Genomic DNA, 11,695 nt, shown 5'->3' on the forward strand with positions numbered 1-11,695 from the left:
TTTGAAAGGTTCGTCATTTTTTGAAGACCTTGTATTATGGTTTAGATAAAAAGAGTAAATTAATCTCATTTTAATGGGTTTTAAAAATTGAAGAAATACAGAGAAATTTGAAAGAATTCCACAAGACTTTCATTTAATTGCAAACATTACGCTTTACGCCTCACCGTTAGGATGCAACTTTTCGCATGTCCCTCGTACCCTGAAATCGACTCCCGCCCATTAATCCACTTTTTATCGATACAATCGGGTCAAACGAATTTCCGCGAGGCACAAAATCGCTATTTTAATTCGATACCATTAAAATATTACCGCAGAATTATTGAACATAATACCGATCAATTACTGAATAATTCAAATCCACACGCGTGCGCCAAATTACACACTTGGCTCGAGAAAAAATCGATACGACCAGGTTTGCTGAAACGGCCAGTGCGCCAATGGGTTTCGCAATGTACAGGCCTAAGAAAGACCGCGCGTTTTATAACAGCCTTACCTTTATGACTTACCTTCATTATTGGCCGACCATCAAGGATCAACAGAATCTGTGCATTTACAAAACAGTTTCGGTTATTATAAGGGTGCTCACGTCGTTTATATTCGTAGCATGTGTATTGCACGGCTACATGTCCATCAAAAGTAAGTCGAGTAGAATATACACGGTGTTATCGAAGTGCTATTCACTGAATTCCAGGATCGATTGCGAAATGGGAAAGTAGCTCACTGTAATGCTAGTCCTTTTTTTCTATAAACAGTTTCTTAGTAGCAATTTGGAACAGCTGTGTGGAGTTAGGAGGTTCTACCCCATCCGGGTGCTTTCTTCCTGCAATTTTTCCCTGGAAAATACAGAGGAGTTACTCGTATCGTCTTTTGTTTCGATGATATTTCATCTTGAATATTCTTCTATAAAGCCATAGTTTTATCCACACTATACAGAACCGAGTACACTTAACCATGGATAAGTCTTTCCTTTATTTCTTTGAAATGAATACGTGGCTGATAGATAGGATACTACCTCTTGAGAATTGTACCACGATACATCTACTATATTTCTCATTGTGAGACTGTTTCAATTGTTATATATGCAGGCTTGCTCTACTGATAATTCCATTATTATTAATAATATTATTACATAATTAAAATAATATTTTTTACCAGCATTTATGTCAAGTTCATATTTATTTGCTTGTCTCTGTAACTTTATCTGTCATATTTGGCAGACCTCCAATTTTATCAACATCTACTGAAAGGATGCGGGCTGATTCTGATGAAGATTAGCTTGATTTTCAGACATTTCACGTCCATATCGGGTTTCTTCGAGAAGTGATATACGGAATCGGCAAATTATTGATTCGGGATCAAATTGAAATCCAGATTTACTCATTAAATTATATTGTATTATATCATATGCTGTGGTAACATCCGCTTCTTCTTGTTCTTCTTCTTCACCTTGCATCAAAATATTTCCGTACTGGTTCAACGAACTTTGATTATAGTATTGATTTATTTTATAAATATCACTTCGCATGATAAAAACCTAGAAAATATTTTCGCTGTTATCAGATGGTGTGAGCGTCGACATCAGCGAAGACTTCGTCGGAGTCACCGGCTTCGGGAACGCCATGTTCCTCTGCATTCTCTTCCAGATCAATGCAAAACGCTGGTCGCAACTGTTCAACGAAATCACGGACACTACCCAATTCGGTTACCCTGCTAGAATGCCACAAAGCGTGAAGAAAGCAAACTTTTGCGCGCTGCTCTACTACGTCTACTGCAACGTGGGTTGCTTGGTCTACGGCCTCGCCTCCATATTCGACACCAGCAGATGCGAGCGGCTCAACAAGGAAAAAGGAATACATGAAATATGCGGCACGGTGAGCCCGCTGTGGTGGCCCGGAGACGAGATAGACCCGATGACGAAACTGTTTTTCATCATTTGGCAAGCGTTTTCGGCATTTTACTACGTGCCCGGTGGCGGCATTTTGACGTTCCTGCCGTGGGAAGGATCGGAGATTATCCAAGCGAAAATCGATCATCTGAAAGAGTTGTTCAAGAATGTTTTCGATGGCGACAATCGGGACCAAATGGCGAAGAGGTTGAAGTTTTGTATCAGATATCATCATCACATTTTAAAGTTAAGTTTCGACGGCAACGTTTAGCCTCCCATAAATTATAAATTTTAGATTGTATACTCTGGAACTAGGTAATATTTTATAATTAACGATAATTGGTTGGTTGCAGGATCAGCGAGAATTTTAATTTCGCAGTGAAAAAATTAGTGGGTCAACTTTCGTTTATCGGAGCCATTATCCTGACTTGTATTGGAACTCAGATGCTAAAAGTAAACCTTTTCAATTTGGACCATAGCTGAACCTTAGTTGGGAACATTTTAGGAGTCTTCGATAGGCGCGACGTTACACTTCTTGGGCTACGTCGTATCAGTCACACTTATTTGCCTGGCAGGACAAAAGATGATGGACGCGGTGCTTCAATGTCGACCCAAAGATGCAGGCTGACTAATTATATATTTTCAGACGTACGGGATTCAAGACGCGGTATACGATTCCAAATGGCACGAAGCTGATCCGAAAGTTGCTATGGATCTCAAACTGATCCTGATGCGATGTCAGAAACCGGTTTACATGGACGCCGTACCATTTGGAGTCTTCAATTACAATCTGCTTATAATTGTAAGATAAAAGATAAATGCAAAACAGATATTCCTGACTGAGCCACTATTATAACTAACATAACTGTTATTTCAGATTTTTATATTTTATTACACCTGTACCTTCATCTAGAGTCAGTAGGGCAACAGATTATTTAACTTGCACTTTTGAAATGTCAGTTCTAAATCTTCAGTTTCTTCGAAAACTCCCACTTGACCCTGTTTGTTGCAGATTTTCAAGACAACGTACTCGTACCTGACGTTAATAAACAACACCACTTAAAAAAGTTGTGCATTGCATTTGTTCCAGTTAAATAGAAATTTAATTACCTAAAACTAAATTTTCTTTTATCATGTCAACTTTTTAGTAGCAGCAGTTTAAGTGAATTTGCACGCTTATGACGGTAATAATATAAATATGAAATATTTCATGCAAGATTCAGAAAAAATATAATTAACCTTTTTTTACAGTCGCTTTGGAAAGCTACTGTGAAAGGAAACTTCCTGATATCAAAATTCAACGAAATTGCGATTGAAATACAAAGAATTTAAACTCAGGCACATGCTCCACATTTTTACATCTTTGGAAACTGTTTACACAGAAATCTAAAATGTTGTTTAAGAGAAACACATGAACAAACTGTGAGAATGAAAACTAATATGCATTTGTAGATTGATGTTATTCATTTTCAACAGGATCTCCTTCAAAAGTCAGTCTCCGGCCCCCAAAATTAATCCCCAGGATTACACGCGCAAGTGTAGTCAGCTCCCAATATTGACAATTTAATTTTCAGAAGCGTATTAATGATTCAAAAGTACAATTCAGGTAGATTAATCGGGCGACTCTATTTAAGGTTACGTCAACAAAACATGGTTGCCATAAACAACAAATAATCAATAGAGGCTCCAAACACACCGAGAGGTATAATCAGTGGGTAATCATTGTCGCGCGATACAATTTAATAGTACCCGATCAAAGGTACCATTTAAATGCCTAATAAGAACATGGTACAAACTGAGGCAGTACGAGAACAATACCCCAATAACGAGTACCCATTAAAATCACCCACAATTATTATATTACGATATGATCACCATATCAAAACGGTACCATTATGGGCACCGAATGCCCGGTACCATAGGCATGGGTAATTGCGAGATTCGTAATGGTTATTGTGCGAGGTCAGGAGTCGTGCGAACTGTCCTCCGCGGTGATTTGTCGCAGTTGGTACCACTCGGATGGTACCAACATCGATGGTACCGAGATGTAGAAGTGTCCCGAGTCGCACCTACGTCGACGGCGATAAATAATAACGCAATTGCTAGTCTACGCGTTATGTGGTACCCGTTCGACAAATCTTTGGATTTGTTGCGGCTCGATTGTTGTGTCTTCGAAATTTATTTTCGTTTTAAGCACACACAGACATTCCCGAGCTTTTAACAAAGAGTTTTGAAAATTTACATTAGGTTAAACGAAAGAATGTTTCGCGGTTCAAATAAAATCCATAATAAAATATAAATAAAAATTATATTAAATGTATAGCAGAAGCAAAATGGTAGAACTTAAAATTTTTACCAAAAATTCCCATTTATTCCTTTCATTAAAACGAACTATTGAATGATAAATTCAGCCACGGGACCCTAGTCTGGGGGCAATTGTGTTTTTTGTGACAATTTAGACATACATGGGTCTCATGCTCGGAGATCGCTTCAAAGCAACCAAGATTTCCACGGTAAGCAAAGTCCAAATGCACTTAACACTTAGTTAGAAAATATAGTTGATATTAATCTATAGCCTTATAAATAAAGCTTGGGTAATAGTATATTATACAAACAGTGTGGAAAAATGCGCTTGAGTTGATTTAAGCATTGAACCGTTGGTGTACCAAAAAAATGCTTAGGTTAAATACGATTATGTACTAAAAGTATTAAATTAAATACAGAATAAAGAAAGGAAAAAATGTTTTTTTTATTCTTTTAGGATATGGAAAGACATTTTTTGTAATGTTCATATCCTATTCCAGACTTTTGAGAAACGGAAATCTCCACTATAAACACCTAGTGTATTATGTTATTAGTACTATCAATTCAGGTAGCCTCCGTGACCTTTGAAACATATCTTCTAATTTCGAGGCATTAAGTGTTTTTCACCAGATTATTGGATGATTGTCAAGACAAGGCCAGTATTAAACCATTGTTGTTTAAATATGAGTTCCATATGTCGCATGTGAAGTCGCCTTGACAAATGTTCGCATTATGTAAAATAACTGGGCTAGCGAATTTTAACAACATATTTTCTTGAGATACTAAACAATTTTTAATAGGATCTTCAAAGTATTATTATTCATGTCGGTTCGTATGCCCTATTTATTCTAATTAAAAGAATGGTGTTTTGCTGCTTTTATTTTATTTTGCAAACGATTGTGGAACAAAACCGCAATTAGTCCGGTTATTTGCTTAGAAAAATCCCCGGCATCTCCGGCGATAGACGAAAAAACGACCCGTCTCCCGCTAATAAGGAAACACTGCCGCTTTGTGTAAATACGAAAAAAAATCCCAACAAAGACTAAGTATCTTAAAGTTGCAAGTAACGCGGTTCGTGAAAAAGACATTTTTCCCGGCAATTTCTGATTAGATACATTAGAAACTCCAGGTCAAAAGTTAAGCCAGTCATCTTATAGAAATGCTCCGAGTAAAACGCGTGAGTCTTTACAGGGCGTCCGTGTACGGGTTCATCGAAATGCGGGCGGATTGAAATCGGTCAGCGGCGTAGCCAACTAAATAAAGTTGCTGACAAAAAATAGATCAAAATTAGTTTAAATAATAATTCTGGAATGACAAAACAGTTTTAATTAATAAATTTGAACTAACGAAACAAAACTAAAAACTAAATAAAGTTGTTGACAAAAAATAGATCAAAATTAGTTCAAATAATAATTCTGGAATGACAAAACAGTTTTAATTAATAAATTTGAACTAACGAAACAGAAAGAAATATGCTTATCTATTCAGCACTCGTCTCGAGAACTTTCCAACAGCCAGCGGCCGCACATTAAAACATTTATGTTAATGCGATGTGGGATAATAATAATAATAATAATAATAATAATAATAATAATAATAGACTTTAGACTTTAGACTTTATTGGCCATTAAATACATTACAAGAACAACAAATGGCAAGTCACAATATCAAACACATTCTAATAACATTCATAGAGAGCAACATAATTATCAGATAGACAAACACCAAACATTGAAACAAAAATTAGGTAAAAAAAAATAAGTAAATAAATAAATAAATAAATTCCCAGTTAGTATTATGGAGACACTCGTGACGCAACACGGATGTACTTATCTGCAGTATAGAATGCGTTCTCCAATAGAAATTGTTTTATTATATTACAAAATTTAGTGAATGGCAGATCCTTGACAACGGTTGGTAGAACATTGTAGTAATTAATGTACAATTTATTTAACTCGGATGGGCGCAGCCTAGAATGGCCCTGGACAATTAATTCAGATCCCCTGGTGTAGTGATTGTGGCGATCACAGTGCTTAGGCATATCGTTCTTTAGCTCATGTATGAGAGTGACTGTATAGTAAATAAATAGTGATCGTAAGGTCAAAATATTAAGCTTTCAGCGAGCAGGAGTTCAAGTTTTTCTACAAATATAGAAAAATTGCCTCTAGAGCCAGAGCGATAAACATTGATTAAAATAAGATTAAGCACTGGTATCTCCACACCACAAAACTCTGCGTGAAGATCCAGACAATATTTACTCAGATTAAGACTGCTACAGGCAATATTATTTTTAACATATATAGCAGTTCCTCCTCTGGAGGTACTGAGACGACAATAATATCCAACCAATTTATAATTGTGAACCTTAATAATATTAAGCAACTCCTCACCATTTACAAAATGTTCACAGAAACATACAATGTCAAAACCAATAGAATTTAGATATTCAGTAACCACATCGAGTTTACTTAGGAGACCCTGCACATTGTAGCTCAAGATATTAATGCTGTTCCTACCTCCATCGGTAGTCTTGGGTCGGGATTCTCCCTCACTAGACGTCTCTCTGTTGATACTGGAATTGGATCGGTTTTTCCTCTTGTCAGAGGCCTGGGGAAAAAAATGATTTATCAACACACCCGTGGGCCAGATGGAAGTATCCAGAATTTTTTGCGCTTCGTGATCCATGGCCGATACCCTAAATGAGGAGTAACTCTCAGGATACATTGATGGGACCTGGAACACTTCTACTCCACTAACTATCGGTGCTAGATATTGTCGGACCTCCTCAGCTTTGGAATTCGGATGCAGTTTAGTAATGTGAAAACTGATTTTACGTTCAGCAACTCGAAGTGCACATTTAGAGTTATCGCTAAGAGATCCTTTAAGCGGTTTGACCCTATCGTTTAGGACTCTGGAACTTTTGCGTTTGGACCCACCATCCAGTTCTATTATTTCAGAGCATATCTGACGTGACACAGCCTCACTCACTGCACTAGATAGTTCTTTATTTGTAATTTTATTCAGATTTTATTCAGTAATAATAATAATAATAATAATAAATAATGAAAATTAAAGGCAAACAAAAGACCTAATAAAAGGCAGACATCCAGCAAAGCCAGACACTGTTCAAGCCTCAAGTTGATGCAAACCAAATTACCGTAAGAACAAGAAAAAAAAGTATGAAATAAAAAAATTAAATATGTTACTCAGAATTTATAATGCATTAATCATTAAATATAATTTTCAATAAAGAGAGAAGTCGTAGGAGAAAAGATGGGGTAACGGGATACCACACAGTGCAATGCTGAAAATGATCATCTTGTTTTTGACATTATGTAGCTGAGAGTCATTTCTAAAAACACCGACGGCGTAGTTGGATTTGGCTGCAGTAGATGATCGGATTTAAGTTTATAAAATTTATTTAAATCAGTGTTAATTTTGGTATTAGACTGTGTAATTTCATGATCTTGAAAAGAAAAGTAAATTTGAGTGTCGTCAACATATAGGTGATAATTTCAATGTTTTAAGGCTTTTACAAAGTTAAATGTATAGATTGTATACAACAAGGGACCTAATAGGCTACCTTGTGGTACATCTATCCGAATACGCATTGTCGCAGAACACCTCTTAAACTCTATTGGATGAAAACGAATTTTAAAACAAGCGTGCACCTTCACTGAACCCAATATAGTGTAAAATTGAAATAAGCAATTTATGACTGATCATGTCAAAAGCCTTGCTAAAGTCTAACAAAATCAGTGTGCCAATTCTGCCTTCTTCCGGTGCCTCCGGTAAATCATTAGTAACATCGATCAAATCACTCTCAAAACTATAATCTTTTCTAAACCCAGATTGATTTGTAGGTGATAGACCAAAACGCTAAGAAGCTAAGCTAAGGATTTTCTTATTTGCCTATCAATTATTTTTTCTAAAATATTGAAAACAGTAGGAAGATTTCTTGGTAGTTTTGATTTTTCCTAGATATTAATTATTATTTTTCCATAAGTGAATCTTTACTGATGTTTTCCTTTTTCTTTTTTACTTTTTGATTTTGATTGAACTATTACCGGTCGAACGCTAATTATTTTTCGATTTTCTAAGATGTTTCCATGTTCTGCAAGGCTTGTGCGGGTTCAGAATTTCACAGTATTGCAGTGTTCTGTGGGAGTTTCTATGAAAAATTAATAGGTACCAATCTACTTAGCTGGGTTTCCAAAGTTTTTTAATGTAGAATTACATAGAGCCCTATTGGAGCTTACTTAACTCAGTTTTTGCTCGTAATCATCTTGCTGTAGCAGACGAATTGATTGATTAATTCGTTTATCTGTTCTAATAATAAACATCAGCGGCAAATATTGTAGTGTTAGGATAGAGTAATATACAGGACAATTTTTTGCCCAATACGTTATTTCAAAAAATATACAACATAAAACTAAAAGTGAAATACAAAGTGCGATAACTTCGATCACTGCCACAAATGGCAACATTGCTGCAATGCCGGAATAAGTAACAGATATTAAAAATTATAAGCAACATTTTAAAACTACAAGCTCCTTAAAGATCATGTTTAATGATAAATAATATAAAATTGATAAGTTAACATCTCATTATTATCTTTGGGCTTGTTGTCTGATTGCGTATCGATGTCTCCTACGTTAACCTATTTTTCGCTTTAGCAATACACATTCTCTGTCGCTTTGGGACCGAATATCATCCCAGTTTTTAATTTTTGTTTTCAAAGATAAGATTTAATTAAGTTTCTGGAAAGGGGGAGAGTTTTTAACTATAGCTTTTATGCGCTCCATTGGGGTTCGTCGCCTTCTCGCCTGTCCGCGTCTCCATCTATGGGGGGTTAGTTTAAAACTTTGGCACGTAGCGGTAAAATAAAAAGCAACGTGGACAGTTTTATGTGGAAATTAATAAATTTAAATTGAAAAAAAAAGAATAACAAATATTAAAGAAGTAATATATAGAGAAATGCTTTTGTACGTTTCTAAAGGCGTGTAAGACGTAGCACAAAGGACACCCTTTATAATCGGCATCCTATTCAGAATATTCGATGATACTCTGACACACTTTTCGCGATGAAACGCGTGCATCTTCATTTCTTCCGTCGGTCGTACAGCCGCTCGTAATCGGTCGGGAGTTTTTTTCTTCTCGAAATTAATAACATTTATCACGTTCTGTGTTCCGCCAATTTATACAAGCCGAAAAACCCGCTACCAAAAACGTCGAGCCTAAAAAGTCGCTCTAATTAAATAATTACGCGTTTCCGTCACAAAAACCGGCCATATTGAATCGATCGAAAGAAGCGCCCTGAAAAACCTCGTTTTTGCGGGTCAGCAATTACAAATTAAAATGGGCGGGTTGTTGTCCCTTGGGTCAGCGATATGCAGCGGCGTACGTCGATATCTGGCATTAATCCGTGTTAAAATTAAATTGTTTTCATTTTTAAATTATATACTAAATTATATTGTTTTACAGGGTGTTCGGAAAGTCATTTCATTTTTTTTGGGGAACATGAAAGACAGTTTTCGTATAATGAGTAAATATTTTATTAAATTATATATTGGCCATTCTGGTCCAACACCTTTTGCCATCTTTCTGGCAGTAACATAATTCCCCTCTCATAAAAGTTTTGGTCCTTGCTGGCAAAAAACTGGTTCAGGTGGTTTTTGACATCTTCATTTGAGGTAAAGGTTTTGCCATCCAAAAAATTTTGCAGGGACCGGAACAAATAGTAGTCGGAAGGCGCCAGATCTGGAGAATATGGTGGATGTTGCAGTACGTCCCATTCAAGCTGTAAAAGTTTTTGGCGAGTGACCAAACTTGTGTGAGGTCTCGCATTATCCTGGTGGAACACTACACCCTTCCTGTTGATTAATTCGGGCCTCTTCTCTTTAAGTGAATCATTCAGTTTGTCCAGTTGATGACAATAGACTTCTGAATTAATCGTTGTATTGTCCGGCAAAAGCTCAAAAAAAAACGATTCCTTTGACATCCCACCAAACGGAGAGCATCACCTTTTTTTGGTGAATGTTGGCTTTTGACACGCTTTGAGCCGGTTCATCTTTTCTGCTCCATGACCTCTTGCGTTTAACATTGTTGTATACAACCCATTTTTCGTCCCCAGTAATAATCCGCTTCAAAAATGGATCATTTTCTTGACGTTTGAGGAGCGAATCACACACGTCAACGCGACGACACAAATTTCGCTCCGTAAGGACATGGGGCACCCACACATCGAGCTTCGAGGTTAAGCCCATGCCTTTCAAATGGCCATAAACAGTCGAATTCGACAAATTTAATCTCTCACCGATCTCTCGTGTGGTTATTCGCCGATTTGCATCAACTAATGCCTTTATCGCATCTTTGTCAGCTTCGACCGGCCTTCCAGACCGTGGTGCATCTTCGACATCAAAATTGCCGGATCGAAATTTTGCAAACCAGTTCTGGCACTGGCGTACTGTTAACACGCCTTCTCCATACACATCCGTCAATTTTTTTCTCGCTTGGACAGCATTTTTACCTTTTCTGAAGTAAAAAAGTAAAATATGACGAAAATGCTGCTTATTGCTCTCCATATTTAAAAGGGCACCAACCAAAAACTACTGGGTAGAATTAATAGAACTTTTTCAAACACAAGCCTTGCAATATCAGCTCTCAAGACATATAATGGTTATGCGGCTTAAGTGTGAAAACTAAAAAACGTAATTAAGTCCTCTGACGGGAAAAAACGAAATGACTTTCCGAACAACCTTATAATTAATTATACTAAATAAATTTGCAATACATTTTAATTTTTCTTAAATTGTAAACACCTCATTTACATTTGAAAAGTTATCCTCAATTTCATATAAAATTGATTAGACAAACCTGTTTTAAGGGTTTGGTACTGATCAAAAATAAAATGGTGCATAATAGGCTTCGAGGCACGTCTTATAGAGAATTAAAGTGTGTATAAGAAGTGCACAAGCAAACTTCCTATTTACTAGAGAAAAGCTGGACCTCTTTATTGTTCAACTACCCCAATAATATATAGAAACATTTAGCACAATTGTTTTCGCAAAGACAAAAATGAAAAACCCTTAAACTTAACAGAATAACTGTTATGGAAAGGAAATACTGCAAATCATTTTTAACTGATTTCTCAATACATTAATACTCATTATCATATACACATCAGCTCGGCACATTTTTTTTACAGTAGTATTGGTGGAGCCGAAACAGCTACTTGGTATTGGAAAATAAATGGTGTGAGAAAATTGGGTCAAAAAATAAACTTTCACAGTGTAACTCGAAAAAGGGACATTTTAGGACACTTGTTCTTATTGATTTTTCTACTTATAGTATAGAAACGGAAAACGGAAAGTAAGCAAATTTAATTCCAAGGAGTTAACCACCATTGAGAAGATAGGACCACTCTGTAGAAATGGTTAATCTATATATTTTCGACCTGTACGGGTAATGATAATAGAGGGAGCGCGATCGATCCATTGTTTTAAT

General features: G+C 36.3%; 1 protein-coding gene across 4 annotated transcripts; it reads left to right on the forward strand.

The window, feature by feature from the left end:
* Positions 1-444: 444 nt before the first annotated feature.
* On the forward strand, positions 445-4,614 carry LOC132707174 (odorant receptor 47b-like). Of its 4 annotated transcripts, XM_060678902.1 has the most exons (9): positions 445-636; positions 1,561-2,131; positions 2,239-2,338; positions 2,391-2,480; positions 2,532-2,687; positions 2,898-2,974; positions 3,034-3,069; positions 3,137-3,307; positions 3,362-4,614. In XM_060678902.1, exons 1-6 carry the CDS (start codon positions 450-452, stop codon positions 2,946-2,948), a joined length of 1,155 nt encoding a protein of 384 aa, XP_060534885.1. In that variant the 5' UTR covers positions 445-449; the 3' UTR covers positions 2,949-2,974; positions 3,034-3,069; positions 3,137-3,307; positions 3,362-4,614. The 4 variants fall into 4 exon arrangements, with proteins under 4 accessions (XP_060534885.1, XP_060534884.1, XP_060534887.1 ...); XM_060678901.1 differs by having other exon boundaries at positions 2,898-3,069; XM_060678904.1 differs by lacking the exons at positions 2,898-2,974; positions 3,034-3,069; positions 3,137-3,307 and having other exon boundaries at positions 3,362-3,466; positions 3,515-4,614.
* The last annotated feature ends 7,081 nt before the right edge of the window (positions 4,615-11,695 follow it).

This window comes from Cylas formicarius, unplaced genomic scaffold, assembly GCF_029955315.1.
Source record: "Cylas formicarius isolate icCylForm1 unplaced genomic scaffold, icCylForm1.1 PGA_scaffold_9__14_contigs__length_23061073, whole genome shotgun sequence".
NCBI lineage: Eukaryota > Metazoa > Arthropoda > Insecta > Coleoptera > Brentidae > Cylas > Cylas formicarius.

What these genes read in the sequence shown, in the direction of transcription:
- LOC132707174 (XM_060678901.1), top strand. Translation starts at nt 450, where the DNA reads ATGTACAGGCCTAAGAAAGACCGCGCGTTTTATAACAGCCTTACCTTT. An exon ending in TATCATCATCACATTTTAAA is followed by an intron (nt 2,132 to 2,238) that starts GTTAAGTTTCGA and finishes GGTTGGTTGCAG; the next exon opens with GATCAGCGAGAATTTTAATT. An exon ending in ATTACAATCTGCTTATAATT is followed by an intron (nt 2,688 to 2,897) that starts GTAAGATAAAAG and finishes TGTTTGTTGCAG; the next exon opens with ATTTTCAAGACAACGTACTC.